The sequence below is a fragment of the Leuresthes tenuis genome, unplaced genomic scaffold, assembly GCF_036924035.1.
Source record: "Leuresthes tenuis unplaced genomic scaffold, fLeuTen1.0.hap1 SCAF_16, whole genome shotgun sequence".
NCBI classification, from domain to species: domain Eukaryota; kingdom Metazoa; phylum Chordata; class Actinopteri; order Atheriniformes; family Atherinopsidae; genus Leuresthes; species Leuresthes tenuis.
This window is the reverse complement of record NW_027325370.1, coordinates 11,592,099-11,608,846: the sequence shown is the minus strand read 5'-3', so window position 1 is coordinate 11,608,846 and position 16,748 is coordinate 11,592,099. Positions and strand designations below refer to the sequence as shown.

Below are 16,748 nucleotides of genomic sequence, written 5' to 3'. Positions count from 1 at the left end.
TTTACTCTGAAGAGATGGTGAAATTGAACCTCACAGCCATGGAGCAAATGAGGGCACACAGCCCATTTCCAAGCAATCCTCTGCTTGAACTTGCATGTACCTCATGTATCCCAGCCATCTATACAAATCCAAGCTTCCATAAAAACCCCTCCCCCATCCATGCTCTCCCCTCTACTACCCCGGCCATCGTTCCTTCGACATAAAAGATTCCTTTCAGATGGAGTCTCTGTTCGTATGGAGGCAGGAAGAAGGTTTTTCTTTTTTGTTTTGAAAAGGAGTTCTCTCCATGGGGAGGCCTTCTGGGGCTTATTTTTGTGTGTGGGAGTGCGGAGCTCGGCCGTTAAACAGCAAGCTCTTCACACATCGGCCAGTGCTCGTAAACGGTGCCAGTGGAGCATTAACATGACAATGGAGGAGGGGGCTCTGAGGTGGGGTTGTCTCGCACCCAGTCTGGGTCTGTCTGCTCAGTGGAGTTTCTGAATTCACACAGGGTGACTTTAGCATTCAGTCACTATTTAGCTTTTATGTAGTCCAGAGGTGAGATTATCTCGTAGACAAGGATGTACACCAAGTGGTCTTAAAACATTTGAAACAATTCTTGACCCTTTCAGGATTCCAATACATATTACGGCAGATTTATCATTTGTAAATGGATATCCATTTGTCATGGCTGACATCAGCCTTTCGAGAACCTTTGTCCAAGACAGTCAACTAATGTGTAATGCCACATTTAAATAAATAAATAAATAAAAATAGGCACTTTTGGGGGGTGTTAGCTGCATTGTCTTTAGGTGTTTCAGTATACTGTATTACTACTAATATTGATGTGCTGTCTGTAAGCCAGTGACAGCTTGCAAGAACTTCCTTAAACTTTTACAGTGTCATCATGAGAAGAACCACCACGAAAACAAAAAATGGTAGTTCTGTCATATTATGTAAATAAAACCTTTAGGGTTCCCTCCCTTTTTGTTCCACCTACTGATCAGTTTTCTCTGAGCATATTTTCACAGTGATGAGCTCTGTGCATATGTGGCAAGGAATTGTGCTGTATTTAAAGATGTGTGTAGTTTGTCAAATTTGAATTCAGTCATCTAGTGTTCTACATAAAAATGAACTTCCAAGGCGTGAGAGACATGACTTGAAATAGATTAAACATTTACTTTTTTTTTTAAAGTCTCTTGAGGACTTGCTTGCGAAGTTAGATTTTTATGCTATTATATGCCAATATAAGACAAAGAATAGTTCAAGTTATGTTTTTAGGTTTAAGTAAATCTATTAACAGACAATCATAACTTTCCCTGAAAGAGACTGATGTCCTAATGTCACAGCTATCTGGTTTGTCTGGCTTTACATCACTAAGGGGCGGTGAGAATAGACAGGTACAGTCTCCCTAACCAATCATTTTAGCACAAACAAAACTGACACTAGTCTTAGCCAATTGGAAGGCCTCTTTGCCTTTGTTAGACGTTCCAACCAATTCGAAGGAGAGTTGGGCGGGCCTTCTACCAGGAACATTCCCCGGCTCAGTAACTCATTCTGCCCAGTTCGATCGGCAACGGGAGCGGAAAGAAGAAAGCTGAGAGCCCGAAGGCAGTAGCCCCCACCACCGCCGGCCCAGGTTACCATCTAGCACCGGGAAAAATAGCAGAGAGCCGCCGCCGGCAGAAGCCATTACCAACCAGTAGTAACCATGAGCAGCGAGGCCGAGACACAACAACAACCGCCGCAGCCTGCTGCCGATGCGGAAAGCCCATCCAGCCCGGCAGCCGCAGCTTCCGCGGGGGATAAGAAGGTCATCGGTAAGACTGTTGAAGCTAGTTAAGCTAACGTGGCTTGTGTTACAGTAGGGCGATGAGCTAAGTAGTAGTTGCTATTCCCACCTATCCGATTCATGGCTAAATTTACCGTTGACTTGAACGTTACGATGACATGGCCGTTAAATCGCTCAGTATAAGAATGTGTGAAAATAAATTAAATATTAATTTAGCCAACAAGACTTATCACATTTATGTCAATCATATTAATGTCGATAATGTCGTGTTTGTACTGGATGGGTAATTTCAGATGAGGAGTTTTCTCTTAAACTGCATCAAATTAATTTTGCCCTTTTAACGGCCAAACGTTGGTACGGACGTTAATGCTAACTGGCGATACTAAATTAAAATGTCAGTTGGCGTGTCATTATATTATCCTGCTGTGCATTCTCTTTAAAATTGATTTGAACAACACTGCCGTTAACCTATATTTTGGATTGGCCGTAAAAGAAAAGGTGTGAATATTCTAATAATCCATGGATTTCAACCAGTTAATCTCATCAGTCCATCGGCCTCCGCACGTCAAATATCCAATAGTGAAACCAATGAATCCAAACCGATCGTCACATGGACGATCGTTGGAGTCATTTCGTCAGATATCAGAGCCAGTGTATTTATACTCCGACGTTAAAGTTGTTCAAATTTATCAGTTGACCCCAACGGGTTAGAACGTCAACGATAACGAATAATCGCGCGGCAATGTGGAACACTGTCATGTTTCATTCCAAATACCCTCACAGGCTACAAGAACTAGCTGCCTACCATCCCTTTGTTCACACGGAAGAACCCGAGTCTATGTGGTGTTTTATCCAAAACTGTAGAAACGCCATCTTTTGTCCGGCTAATTTGGCAAAAATGTCATATTAACAATCTATTCTCAATATTCCCAAAATACACCTAGTAACGAGTGTTTAGTTTGGTCGAATTCCTGGGATATCATTATGGCCTAGATACTGAGCAGTGGCTCCTCGGTAGCTAACGAAGCTATTTCAGCCAAGCCAGCTAACTGTAGCTATATACATGGCCGAAAGGGCCACCCAAAATGTCCGCCTTGTGATTCCGCTCATGTTTTTTTTTTTTTTTTTCTGTAAATCACGCTGGTTCTATCTCGGTGAAAAAAACAACACGACAACCACATGTTTTTGTTACACTCCTAAAACATTTGGTCACAATCAATGCTGTCGAGTGGCTTATGTTTGTTTCCGCCCGCTGGCTCTACTCCAACCACATGGTTCTAACCCTCTTAGCTAAATAGCTATGCTAACGAGTCAGCTAAACTCGCTGCTTGCTAACGTATCCGGGTGCGACTCTACCACGTGTGAACGCTCACGTACTGAGTTGTGCGTCTGAAAATGGGGCTGTTGGTCTGTTGTAATAGAACAGAAGGGTTTAAGAGATCATAGCGCATTCTGTTAGAATTTTTTTTATCATTATTTATATGCTGTATTACAGCTCCACGGGACCGTCTTGAACGATGATGGGAAATAATACCGCATCTTTAAATCCACATAAGCAATGAGTTGGCTCATTTTGGTTCATGTCTGACTCAAAGAGCAGCTGGCACTTGGCACTCCTATGCATCAGGATCTATAATAAGAGTGACAGTTGGGAGTTAAATATACCTTTCCACATTATCTGTGGCCATGGGCATTTTTGAATCATCTGTTCCTATTAGATTCTAATAGTGTTTGCCATGAATATATTGGTTTAAAACCTTTACACTCTTATCAGAGTGTTGCAAGGAACTATCTCAAGTTTAGCTTGTTTAATAATTCAGTTCAATTGGTTCTCATTGCAGCAACAAAAGTCTTGGGTACAGTCAAATGGTTCAATGTCAGGAATGGATATGGTTTTATCAATAGGTAAGTGAACGCACCTAATCTCTGCTTCATAAAGACAATTGATATCATTTGTACATGTGTGAAAGAGCATCCACAATCCTATTACAGTTATGCTTTGCTTACCAGAGCTGACCAGATTATTTTTTCTGCTGGTCTCCATACTGTTCTAATTTGCAGCTCTTAATTAATCCATGTACTTGCTGACTTGGTTGCAATCTGTCTATAGAGACATTGTTGCATTGCTGTGGCTTAGGAGGATATTGTTAACAGAGGTTCTTTTTCTTTGTTTAGGAATGATACAAAAGAGGATGTTTTTGTACACCAGGTAAGTTTGATAAGTAATAGTGTTATTATCTTATTATTTAAAAATAAAAAAGGTTGTATGCTGTAAGAAGGCTAATGGCTGAAATGTTTGTGATTTCAGACAGCCATAAAAAAGAACAACCCGAGGAAATATCTTCGCAGTGTTGGAGATGGAGAAACTGTGGAGTTTGACGTAGTAGAAGGAGAGAAGGTAAGTGTTCCCTTTGGCTAGTAATTCAGTTTTGCCCTGCAGACTTTTATAGAAACATCCCATGCATTTCTTTCATCCAATTGTGTTTTTTTAAGTAAATTAACTCCTTTCGTGCACAGGGAGCAGAGGCAGCAAATGTCACCGGGCCAGGAGGTGTTGCAGTCCAGGGAAGTAAGTACGCTGCTGACAGGAACCGCTACAGGCGCTACCCCCGAAGGAGGGGCCCTCCCCGCGGAGGAGACTACCCAGAGAACTACCAGAGTGATGGAGAGGGAGAGCCTGGCAGCGGAGGACGCGACAAAGGCAGCAGAGAGGGGGGAGACAGCGCCCCTGAAGGAGATTCGCAACCACAGCAGCGCAGACCCACTTACCCTGGCAGACGGCGTTATCCGCCATACTTTGTACGTAGACGCTACGGCCGCCGGCCCCCGTACACCAACGCACCACGCGGAGAGATGACTGAGGTACGCTGTCACAGGGCTACTATCCTGAAGCAGGCACCCAGTTCTCCTATGACATAAGTCACTCAATCATGCAATCATGATCAACTTATAGCTCTCTCCTCTCTAAAGCTCACGTGGTTGTGATCATCAAATGTTGGTGTACCGGGGGTCTTGACAATATCATTCAAACGAACTCAAATAGGCCCATCAATTGTGCAGAAAAACCCAGTTTATTTACTGGACATTCCATCTACTTCCATTACAACTTCGACCTGTATATCATCAAATATTCTGAAGTTGTTTCGTCTGTTTGTTGGCACCGGAGGGAAAAAAAAGGGGGAGGGCAGAAAAGACGCTACTTGTCATTTTTGTTTGTTTGATCTGTTTGCTTTCAGGGAGGTGAAGGTGACGAGAGCCAGGGAGGTCCAGATCAGGGCAACAAACCAGTGAGGCAGAACTACTACAGAGGCTTCCGACCAAGGTTCATACCCAGGTTTGCATGTTGGCTTCATTGACGAAGGGCAGCAATAAACGGGAGAGTAAAGTTTTTGCTTGTCTGGATCATATATTTGAGTCCACTTGCAGAAATTTTAATTAACGTTTTAAAAAAATAAAATAGAAAAATAAATGCCAGACATTTGGCCGGAGAACCTCCCCTTTTATTGCAGCCCAACCTCAAATTCCAGCTGTGCATCCAACTTTTGCAAAAAATCTATACATTTCTTTTAAAGCAACTATGTTGTGCCTCTTTCTCTGTGCACGATTTTTCGACATTCTGGTTAAACTAACTGCCCACTCACTGCCTCTACCCTTCACTCCAGGGGCCCACCACGTCCCAGACCGGTGCGGGACGGCGAAGAGGACAAGGAGAACCAGGGAGGCGAAGGTGGTCAAAATCAACAGCCCCGCCAGCGGCGCTACCGTCGTAACTACAACTACCGCCGCAGACGCCAACAGACTGGTGGCAAACCCGGCCCGGAAAACAAGGAGGCCAAGACAGGTGACCCATCTGCAGAGAAAACGTCCGCTCCCGAGGCCCAGCAGGGTGGGGCTGAGTAGGAAATGACCTGCCCACCGGCACCTACCATCTTTTACCATCGTCCGGGTGAGTCTGCGGCCTCATGAATTATTAGGGTCTGCTTCGATTAAGCCTGTGCTCTTGTACTCTTAATGCAGTGGATTTGATTAAGCCCTACTGTGAGGCACCAATAAAGCCTCTCTCTATTGTCCGGGGTGCATATGAGCAGCAGCTTAGAATACTTTGTCTGCCATCTGGTGATGATGTACATTTTGAGGCATCTCGTTTTGCTGTGCGCTAAATAACTAACCCCCACATGGTTGAAATGTTGATTGAATGTGGAGCATATGAGCAAACGGTGGACTAATTCTTCTTTATTCCTCTTTTACAGTTTTATTTTTGTCAACAAGAAACATCAAACAAGATCTGAGCAATAAAGATTTGACTTGACGATCGTCACAAGCTTGCACCATGCATTTGACCAGAGTACCAACGATTGCCTGCAGAATCTATGCAGACTTGTGTTTTTTTTTTTTGTTTTTTCCATTATTTTTATGTGACAGCTACAAAGTTTTGGGGAAACAACAAATGTTTTTCTAAATCTGTCCTAAGTTTTTACACCAAATGGTTTTTAAAGATAAAATGGAATTTGATATCTGGTCAGTTTGACATTTTTAAATAACTTTTTATGTATTCAAACATTTTAACAAAATGCAAGCTCAAATAAAACTCCAGAAACCAGGAAAATTGTCTGTAGTGGTGGCTTTAATGTTTGTTTGGCTTCAAGTATACAGGCTATCAACAATGTCACAGACCATGGCATTTCATTACAGAGAAGACTGTTAATATGAAGTATTTTTTTCAATAATAGCATATTTTATAAACTACATCTAAGATGGTTAATCTTTTATCAGAGCTTGAATAATTTATCACATCCGCCTACTAAAAAATGCAGACGTCAATATCTTTCACACTAATGCAAGAGAAGGAAGGAAAGTAAGTATTTGGCATTAGACTCTCATCTTGTGACGTTTTGCTCCATAAGTACAACATGTAAAGCGAAGTTTACATTCATACAATAAAGAAACAGGGACCACGCAGCATGAGTAGAGTTAAATGTACACTTTGTGAGGATGGCTGCTGTTCCAAATCAGCAGTTATAAAATGGCTGCACACTCGGGGTGGACAGTAACTCTTTTAGTATATGATGACAAACCATAGATCACTGCAGCTGTGTGGACTGTGAAGGCCATTAATTCGTTTTCCAATGCTGACAAAAATCTTTGCTATTGGACTTCTGGACCATTGTTACAGTAATTACTTTCCTGTGTTCAGTATGATTCACCGGCAGCTGAGTTGAAAGAAACTGAGCATTGAGTGTAAATCTTATGAGTTTCTATTTTGCCCACCCTGGCAACTGCTGGTATGAAAGTGTGGCCACTTGGAGTTGTTCAAACATTGGTCTCTTTGCGCAAGCGCTTCATGCGCTGCACATTGTTCTCCATGGCCGTGGGGTTGGTGATCTCTGTGGCACAGTTAGCAGGAAACCAGCCTCTCCCTCCATCCCGCATTCTCTCTCCATAGCACCACGCTAGGAACAACAAACCGTTTAGATCAGCTTATAAACAAGTCTGCTTTAATGTGGATGAGATCTATTACGCTTTAGGTTGGAGTGAACCAGGTCTCACCTTCCTCTTTCTGCAGGACGATGATGAGCTCGGCCTGTCGCAGCCCGATTTCATCTGGCTCCTTTGGCATGTAGGCTTTGGTGGCCTCATACTGTGGTAGACCTGAAATGCATTTACATGATGCACTGAAATGTGGTTCATAAAACTAAAACTGATTTTGGGTATGTTGACCTCAGATCAGGTGCTCAAAGGCTTGCGTGACCAACAGTTTGCAAATGATTGATGAGATTTGTCATTAGTTGCCAATTAAATGTTACATAAACTCCCTGTAAAGTCTGGTTACACTTGGGTTTAAAACATCTCTAATTATAGAATGTAGCCTTACCATCTGTGCAAGTGACACCCATCTGCTTGTTCTCTGTAAGAGCAACTATCCAGCGTGCGCGGTCCACCCTTGGAAAAAGAGAGTGTGGGGGTTACACAATGAAGTCTGTTTCTGATGAGAGGGTTATGGGTTAGTGGCTCAAAGTGTAATTAAAACTGTCAGCAGAGGGAGTCGAACACAAAATGTCAGATGTAGTGTTCAGGACATATAAATGAGTGAAAATTTTAATAAATCACAGCTCAGTATTCACAGATCAAGCCTGTAGTTGTATGTATGTGTGAATATATTGTGTGGTACAAAGACATAAGTTAGAAATGGCTATACCTCCAGATGTTTCCTGGAGACGTCATTCCCCATTTTAGGGGTATTACGCAAACTTAGGAGGTTCATATGTTACAGATGGGACCTTAGGGCAGCAGTACCTGGAGTCAGCCACCAGGGAGAGTTGTTCCGATCTCCCCTCACTGTTCTTGCTCATCCGCAGTTTGAAGGAAAGGTGACCAGTGCTGTTCTTGGCGGGTGGAGACATCCGTCCCTCTGTATCCTCCCCGACCTCCACCTCCACATTCTCCAGCATAGCATAGTCCAACACCACAAAGCTCTCCTCACTGGATATACAGTGTTTAGTTAACTATGTCCACTGTCCCAGCATGCAGGGACCATCAGAAATAATGGGACTCAGACGCTCACACACAAAGCACTCACACCATACTCCTTGGCTGTCTACTGAAATTCTATCCTATATATTACCAACTAAAAACTAGGTCATACTATTGACTTTACTACCATTAAAAAGACTCCAGTGTAGTGTGCAGCTCCTTCCTCTGAGCCGACATTGTTTGCTTTCTCCTTAATTCAAAACAGATAGCTGTACTCCATCGAGCTGACAAGCAGAATGCAAGATTGAAGAATCTCAAGTATGCACGCACAGCATCCATCCTCTCTCCTAGCTCTGTCCCTTTCTCGTGCACTTTGCTCATGTTCCCTGCCAGCAGCTGGATCTATTTAGCTTCCTTGAGTCACCAAGAACTAACCCCGACGTTGATCAAATACATAATAAGTAGCTTGTGATTCATAGCCTTCTTCAACCTACTTTATCCAACGCCCAACCAGGTTATTTATTCCTAAAGTTATTTAACTTGTAATCACTGAATTCTAAAACCCGCTGTGCGCTAGATCTAGAGTTTAAATTAGCGTTTTATTTGTATTTGTCATCTTCTTTTACTCTACAAACGCAGAAAGCTAAAATGAACCCTGAAGAAGGTGATTATTGGAATTGAAATGACTTGCAGGAGAATGTTTGCTGATACTTTCACAAGTTGCATTCATATTGAGTCAGTGAAGTCTCCTGTTAGTGTCGATAGGTACCAGCTCACTTTTTAAAGTCATTATAGCACTTTTGTGAAAGTACTGTACAAGTTTGCACCATTCAATAAAAACACAACATTTTACAGACAAAATCTGATTTCACTAGTTCGGTGGTAAGCGCTGTAAAAGTTCTGTGTGTGTGTGTGTGTGTGTGTGTGTGTGTGTGTGTGTGTACGCACGTCTTCTTCTTGGTGACGATAACAACATCGTTGAAGAGAAACAGGTAGTAGCTCCTGTTGCTGAAAGCCCTCCATATGCTGAGCTCTTCGGTGGAGATGGCCAGCTCACCACACTTCTTCATCCATCGAGATGATGAAACCAGCGGAAACGGCTGTGAGAACACAGGGTTAGCAAACAGACGTCCTTCAAACCCCGTGAACTCTTCTCTGTTGAATGTGTCTGTGGAGAAGCATGCCCTGCTGTTACCTTGATTTTTCCAAACTCCATCTGTTTCTGGATAGTGTACATCTGCTCTGTCCTCTCCATCCGCCTTGCGCCATCGTTGCAGCTTGTGACCAACTGTGAAAGATAACCGTCCCACTTACAGTCAACAGAACCATTACAAGACCACAGACATGTGGCACCACTCAGTGTTTTTCATGCATTAATACCTTACTCATGGCGTTCAGCGCCCAAACAGCAGCAAAGTACTCTGCCGTGTGTGCTGGAGTTTTCTGGCAGATAGTCTGAGAACAAAATATATATATTATTTGTGTCGTTAGGCAAATCAACATCATACTCTTTCCTCCATTATGTTAGTCTAAAACTCAAGGTCATTCATTAATAATATAGTGTTCAGTGTCTGGGCTCATCTGCATAGCTATAGCTACAGATTAATACTTAGCTATAGCTAAGTATTACCAATACTTTTTTTGCCCTTAAACCAAATTTCTTATAAATACGGCTACATCTGAAGAGCACTATGATAAAGTGAAAGGTGCATACTTAAAATCAGAGGTTTATAACTGTCATCTGACCAGAGAACGTTAGAGCAGCTTGACCATTTTCTCACACATTCCACAGTGTTGCAGCATTGGACAAAACTGCAGCTAGACTCAACTGTGCATGAAAAAACAAGAATGGGTTCTACAACAGGACAAAGATCCTAAATATTACTCAAACTCCAAAGGGGACCTCCTCAGGAGGTCTAAGCTGAAGGTTTTATCATGGCACCTTAGAGAGCTCAATGAAAAGATGAACATCCTCAGCATTTACGTGCTGTGACACTTACCAAAGGGGGTATAACTAAACATGTTTGCTTTATGACATTTTCCTTCTCTGTTTTTTTGAAAAAGTAAATTCATGTCATTCATGGAAATAAAAATTGTGAAGTGCTTCAAATATAAAATGAATGTTTATTTTTTTATGCCTTTTAGAAGTTGTGTGAGGTTTTCAGAGCTGTTGAAATATGAGAGTAAAAATGAAACTGACATCAAGCAGCAGTGGTAGTCTGGTTACTCGCTGCATGGGCAGGATGAGGAAAGACAGCATGGGCAGGCCTCCACAATCACTGCTACCCTCGATTTTCTTCAAAGTCTCTTTGAAAGCAGAGTTATTGTTCCTGGGAGACACAAACAGAGAAAAGTTCAGCTCATCCAGCCGTGTCACGGTAGACACTCCACAGCTTGTTTTAGTTTGTTCTGGCACTCACAGCAGCGTCTGCAGTGTCCTCTGTTGGAAGGTCTCATTGGAGCAGTAGACGATGTAGGGCTCGAAGTGGCGGGCAGCGTGGTTCTGAACAATGTCGCTGATGTCCCCGATCACTGGGTTTACATTGTGACGTTGTTCCAGATCCTCAAAAAAACTGAAAATTGAGCAGGGGGGAAAGGCAACAGATGAATGTGTTTTTCCTCACCACAGCAGTATACACACAGCTTGGAAGATAAGGTCTGTTCAGGCTGAAGTGACTTATATCTTCCACTGTATTACTGTGTCATAAGAACACCGTGTGCACACAATGAATGTATGATGTTTTCACCTTATTATTTGGATCCAGAGAGAGGTACAACAAAAAAAGTCCTGAAAGCGCAAACTTCGACTTCATCAAAAAATAAATAAATGCAGAAATTGTGTTAAATGCTCTTTTTACTCTAAGTTCCACATGATCTCTTCTGCCAAACCTTTGTAAAAGCCTTTTCCATTTTTAGCACGATCAACAATAAGAATGAGTCTCAGCTTGTCCCTTTTAACCTAAACAAGAGTAAAATGACACCTTAAACACAGCCCCACCTTGGAACAAACTACATGACACACATTCACATGTAACATGTATCACACAGAAGCTTCCTGTCCTTTGGTTTCACTGATCCTGTTCTACTCTATCATAATCAAAAACAAACACAAGTGTCTTCCTTTGCAGGTAAAACTTGATCTATTCTAATTCAAAATATAAAAAAAAAAGTAAAAAGTTAAAAACAACACAGACAGGCCGTCCTCAAAAACATTATCACCTTGAAGACCAGGAATACCACTCACAGTGGCTTTAGTGAAGGCAGCAGAACCAGTTTGACTTGCAAGTCTAAACATGTTAATGGAGCCTACAGGATACTAAAAAAATGCTAAAGGAAACTACTCTACCTGAAACTTCAAATCAGCCTATATCCCACCTGAGACCACATCCCAGTGAGAACTAAAATTACAGCACGACATGAAAACACACAAGGTTCAAATCCATTCATAGTGAATGGGCAGTCTATTGTCTGGCCTCACTCTCTCTGATAGCATCACCGGGTCTCTTTAAGGAGGCGGTAAAAATACCAAACCAACTGGTATCTCACGTGCTTTCAACACACATGTGCACACACGCACATGTAGGAATTTTACCAGAAAAACTATTTTACATGGATGTGAAAGAAAGTGGGGGATGTAATTCATACCCTCATTTTAAGAATTAGGATTTCAATAATAATATTAATCAACACAAATGTATTGCAATTTATCTAAAAAATGTATCAAAATAAAAAAAACAACAAAAGGCTGCTGTGCTGACCGTTGGCTAACTTTGTGGATGACGGAGATGTTGGAGAAGAGGTGGTGGTGCTCTGTGGCGGTCATTGTTTTCCTCAGCGCCTCGCTGTCCTTGAAGTGACGTACCAGGATTCCCAGGCTGTGCAGGTACGAATGCTCTGAGGTGATGATCTCAAAAATGGCCTGTCAAATAATCACCACAGTCAAATGAGTGCGACGCGCAACTCTCGTGTGAAACATGCTAAAAGCACGCAATGTGCATCTGTAAGTTAAACAAAACCTAAGTTAAACAAAACCTTAAGATAGTGTGGTGACAGCAGGGAGCTTTTCAGCTCAGCAAGTGACCCACAAGGCGAGTTCTATCTATATTTCTTATCATGGTGAAATTTGGACAAAATGTTTCATCAGAGTCTTCAGATAGGCCTAAATGATTACTGAACTTTCCCTTTTAGCCTGTCCATGGGCCATTTAGCTGTTTTTTTTTAGATATATTTTAAACCAAAAAGTGCTCACTAAGTATATACCATTATAGCTGCCTTTGTGTTTTTCTTTTTCACAGCAGGTCTGCCTGGCTGTATGAGAAATCCCTTGCGTGTCACGCGGTGGTGACACACCTTCTACAATCTTTCCTCCAATAAAGATGAAGTGGCTCAGAGAGGACCAAAGTGCATGAACTGAGCTGAAACAAATGTGCAAATATGCACGAAAAGGTATTTAAAGTCAATCCAACTCAGCTACACTTCAACAAAATGCTTAATATATAAAGAAATTGCCACAGGTGGCAGCCAGTCTGCAGAGCACTGTTTCAGCCTTAAAACTAGTTCCAAGAGGTTTCTAAAGATACAAAAGACAAGAATCTGTTCATGGACAGCCAAAGCATGATTACACAGGCAGGGTGTGGCTTTATTCAGCAACTGAGAACACACAAGGTGGACCTTTGGTATTGACACAACATTTAACATTTTAGACTGCTGGTGGAGACACATTACAAAGGGGAAATCCACCCACAGATAGTGTTTCAGTTCGTTGATGGTCTCAATTTATGATGTCCTGTGATGAAAGATACAGAATCAGTTAGTGTTGTCACCAACATGATCTGATTCTGCATCTGTTTTACATCAACATTATCAGGCGTATCACACCGCCTGTACGCCTCTGAGCTGGCACAGGAGGTAATAACAGAGGTGAAACAGGCTGTGTGTATAAAAGCAGGCTCTCCATTCTAACCAACAACACTGTCGTCACTCAGCTGATTCCACAACACTGGCCTGATGTGTAGCAATTAACAAGGTTATCTTTTTTCCAACAATAAGCTGTAATCGATCTGTGAAAAGGGAAGCAGATATCCACTGGGGGGTGGGGGGGGAGTGACGGCTGTGGTGCCCACTTTCTGACAGGCCATTAAGTACCCATTTCAAATGTTAAATCTGGAAACGCTTACAGTACTCACCTCTTGTCTCTTTCTTTCTTGAGATGTGATTTTTGATAAAATGTCTGTGTCCTTCACCTTTGCAAGACAAAAAGAAGAGAAACCAAAGGTAAAACTCCTTTGTATGGCATAAAGTGCTTCAGTGCTGTAATATCAGGCACAGCCTTAGGCGATATTGATTCTAAATATGCAAGCTTTACATACACACTGTGTGTAGAACAAATAGAACAACACTGCACTATTTTAAAGGAAATGAAAATAAAAGATTAAGAAGCAACAACATTTGATCAGGGTGCAAACTGTGTTTTCTGCCAACGGACGTGATGACTGAAATATATTTAGACACGTCTGCACTTGTTTAATTATTCTTACATCAAACTTAATTTAGTTTCCCTCGTATTTGAAGACTTGCCTGCGGCAGCTGGCTCCAGGTGAGCTGTGCTGGTCTGTAGCTCTTCACCACAATGCCCTGGTCCTCCACAGGAGGCTCCACCACTACAAAGTCATCCAGCAGCTCGTCCTGGTTGGTGGAGTGAAGTCCACGCTCACGGATCTCCTGGTAGAGGCACGGTGTAGCTGATGATTTCAACAACAACAAAAAAAAAAACAAGATTCAACCAAAAGTCTCTGTGCTTCACACAGAAAAACATACAGCTAAATTCCACATGAAGAGCTTTGAAGGGGTGAAGATACCAGGATTTGTAATAAATATTAATTTTATTGATATTATGCGCAAAAAATTTCATTCACCCGCAAATCCGTGAGAAATAATGAGGTTGATATGAATATTCATAAAGATGATAAAGAAATTTGCTCAGGCTGAGCTGGAACATACTAGTACAGGTTCCTTTGAGAATTAAAGCGTGGAAGGTGAAAACGTATCTGTCTGGTTCAAAAGCTGATACTGACTTCGATTTATAAAGCAGACCGTTATGTGTGAGCTCAGAGCTTTTATACTAATTATACTCAAAATAAAATCTGATTCAACTTGGCTGGCCCTGCACTTTTAATTTCTTAGAATACATCAAACTCTTTCGGATGACTGACTATGATCAGAGGGTTTTGTAGGTAGATTTCAATCAGCTCAGCAAGCTATCAGCTATATAAAAATACACTTTTTGACTCAATTCTTCTGAAATCCACATAAGAACAAAAAGTGCTTAAACTATAAAGGAGAAGTGGCTGTGTCCGACAGTACGGCGTAAGTGTCCAACCTTCAGGACTCAAACATTTATCATGCTGGGAGCATTCTGAGCCACTGCTTTCCTGTTTGGTTTTCCTCTGCTGCCTCAAACTCTTTTCAGTGTGGAAAAGATTCCAGCCACATGGCAGATCCAGCTTTCTAGGGACATTTTCATCACACAATAATTCTACAACGTTCAATTCCTTTGCAAATCTAATTTGAAAAGTGTCAAATGTCTTTGTTTGGTTTTTTTCCAGCTGCTTGTAGTCATGATGCCAAATTTAGCCAAGTGGACAAAATGACACATGAAGTGAACATACCATTTTTGAATGAACCACGCTGGTTCCTCTTTCTTCCCAGGGTTCGCTAGAGAGGAGACAGAAGCACAGCTCGGGTTTATCATTGCGACTAAAGGAGACTTCAGCAGAGGCCATCAGCAGTGCTACTGGTTAGAGCTGCTGTGACTGATATCAGGTCTAAAATCAAATTAATCTTAAATCAAAGAATCAAACATTAGCTTTTACATTTCACAATGATCTAGATTGAAGCTTAACAGTAAAATGAAAAAGCAGAGCACTGCTCTTTCACCCACACCCCCCTCAACATACTGTGTGTACCTTGCGTCCAGGGCTGCGAGCTGGACCCGGACTGCTTGCTCTGTTCTCATGAACAGGTTTCAGCATGGCGGGCGTCGCTTGTTTTGCTGCCAAGGCTTCAATGTCCAGGCTGGTCACTGCCGCTCTGTAAGACTTGTTCCTGCGGTTTCTCCTCAAAGCCAAGCCATCTCCATCACTGTCATAATCCTCCCAGGACACATCTGGCCCCTGGGCTGAGTGACGGCTGTGGTGCCCACTGCTGGAGTTCTCGAGTCCCACTGGGAAAGTCACCACAGTGGTGTGGTGTCGGTTTTTAGGTCGGCTGGACACAGCTAAATTCTTGGGGATGAGCTGGTGGGTGCCAACCTTCAGTGCTGCTCGACTCTCTGTGCTCAAAACCACCTGCTGGGGCACAGCAATTCCATCTGGTATATTTTCCTGGGATATGGATGTATTCTTCTGGGGTGTGGATGTCTCAGACTGCGGTGTGGGGGAGCTTTCTGATGGGTAGTCTTCATCACCTGGCTCATATATATGCAGTTCTGTGGAAAACTGGCTTTCCAGAAGTGGAGGTGCCTGGTCAGCCATACAGCTGTCTGATTCCTTTTGTGACATGGTGTCCTCCTGCTGTGGTGTTGTCCCCGTCTCCTGAGCTCTTCAGCACCTAATACACTGGAGGAAAATGAAGAGGAGGGAGAAGCCATTACAACCATATCAAGTCCAGGAAAAGTGTGTTAAAACTTTAAATATGAACATGGGAAATAATTGGGAGAGGCGAATAATCTTGCCCAGAAATACCTCCAGGCACCCTCTGTGGACCAACTGTGACCCAAACTCCCATCTCACAGTGGAATGGAGCAGGCAGTTGTGTCAGTCAACAAACTCATTTCTTGGGACTTAACCCATGACTCATTGTTCACTCTTAACCTGCATTTGCCCACACAAAAACACTCAAAGAAACTTGCTCCAGCACATCTGTGCGCCACAGAAACTACAATAAAACAAACTCATACTCATTTCTGATAAGTGCTCCTGACCTGCAGTCTCACACAAACTACATTATCACTTTTGCAGCGCAGCTCTAAACATGTTACTACAGTCTTAAAATGACACTCATAGCAGACAGCATGGAATTAGCTGTGCGCACAGTTTTAAGCGTACTTTTCTATGCCTTTAGTAAATGAACAGCTTGAATTGACCTTCTTCTCTGTCCCGTCGCAGTCTTGAGTTTACAGTAACTCTGCCGCTTGGAAGACGGATTAGGGTGGGGGAAAATGTCTGCCTCACATTCCCATAGTTCATAACTGCGAGCTGATACTTGGCTCTAACACGGTGCCCATCAACCTTACCTGAGAGAGGGGCGCTTTCAATACCAGCCGTCTTTCTCCGCGGTGTCACGGGTCAGTCGGTTCTGGTAGAGCTGTGGTCAGATGAGTGGAAATGTGCAGCAGCAGCAGCAGCGGCGGATACAGTCCTCCGCCGCAGTCTGCCCACTTCTTCCTCATTAAACTGAGCTGCTTACGTCACTACAGGTGAGCGACACTCAATCATGAATAAATTGA

At 42.6% G+C, this 16,748-nt stretch overlaps 2 protein-coding genes across 4 annotated transcripts; one reads left to right on the top strand and one right to left on the bottom strand.

The window, feature by feature from the left end:
- The first annotated feature begins 1,531 nt into the window (after window positions 1–1,531).
- ybx1 (Y box binding protein 1) lies at window positions 1,532–6,377 on the top strand. Of its 2 annotated transcripts, none has more exons than XM_072366210.1 (8): window positions 1,532–1,799; window positions 3,613–3,676; window positions 3,947–3,980; window positions 4,080–4,169; window positions 4,289–4,570; window positions 5,008–5,093; window positions 5,434–5,717; window positions 6,022–6,377. In XM_072366210.1, the coding sequence occupies exons 1-7, from the start codon at window positions 1,691–1,693 to the stop codon at window positions 5,669–5,671; spliced, it is 903 nt and encodes a 300-aa protein (XP_072222311.1). In that variant the 5' UTR covers window positions 1,532–1,690; the 3' UTR covers window positions 5,672–5,717; window positions 6,022–6,377. The 2 variants fall into 2 exon arrangements, with proteins under 2 accessions (XP_072222311.1, XP_072222310.1); XM_072366209.1 differs by having other exon boundaries at window positions 4,289–4,633.
- On the bottom strand, window positions 6,042–15,868 carry arhgef16 (Rho guanine nucleotide exchange factor (GEF) 16). Of its 2 annotated transcripts, none has more exons than XM_072366202.1 (14): window positions 15,199–15,868; window positions 14,911–14,956; window positions 13,820–13,983; window positions 13,429–13,485; window positions 12,001–12,161; window positions 10,663–10,815; window positions 10,443–10,572; window positions 9,623–9,697; window positions 9,438–9,530; window positions 9,191–9,342; window positions 8,066–8,251; window positions 7,644–7,711; window positions 7,319–7,420; window positions 6,042–7,221 (listed from the first exon to the last, which is right to left on the bottom strand). In XM_072366202.1, exons 1-14 carry the CDS (start codon window positions 15,799–15,801, stop codon window positions 7,082–7,084), a joined length of 2,130 nt encoding a protein of 709 aa, XP_072222303.1. In that variant the 5' UTR covers window positions 15,802–15,868; the 3' UTR covers window positions 6,042–7,081. The 2 variants fall into 2 exon arrangements, with proteins under 2 accessions (XP_072222303.1, XP_072222304.1); XM_072366203.1 differs by having other exon boundaries at window positions 15,208–15,868.
- Window positions 15,869–16,748: the final 880 nt, after the last annotated feature.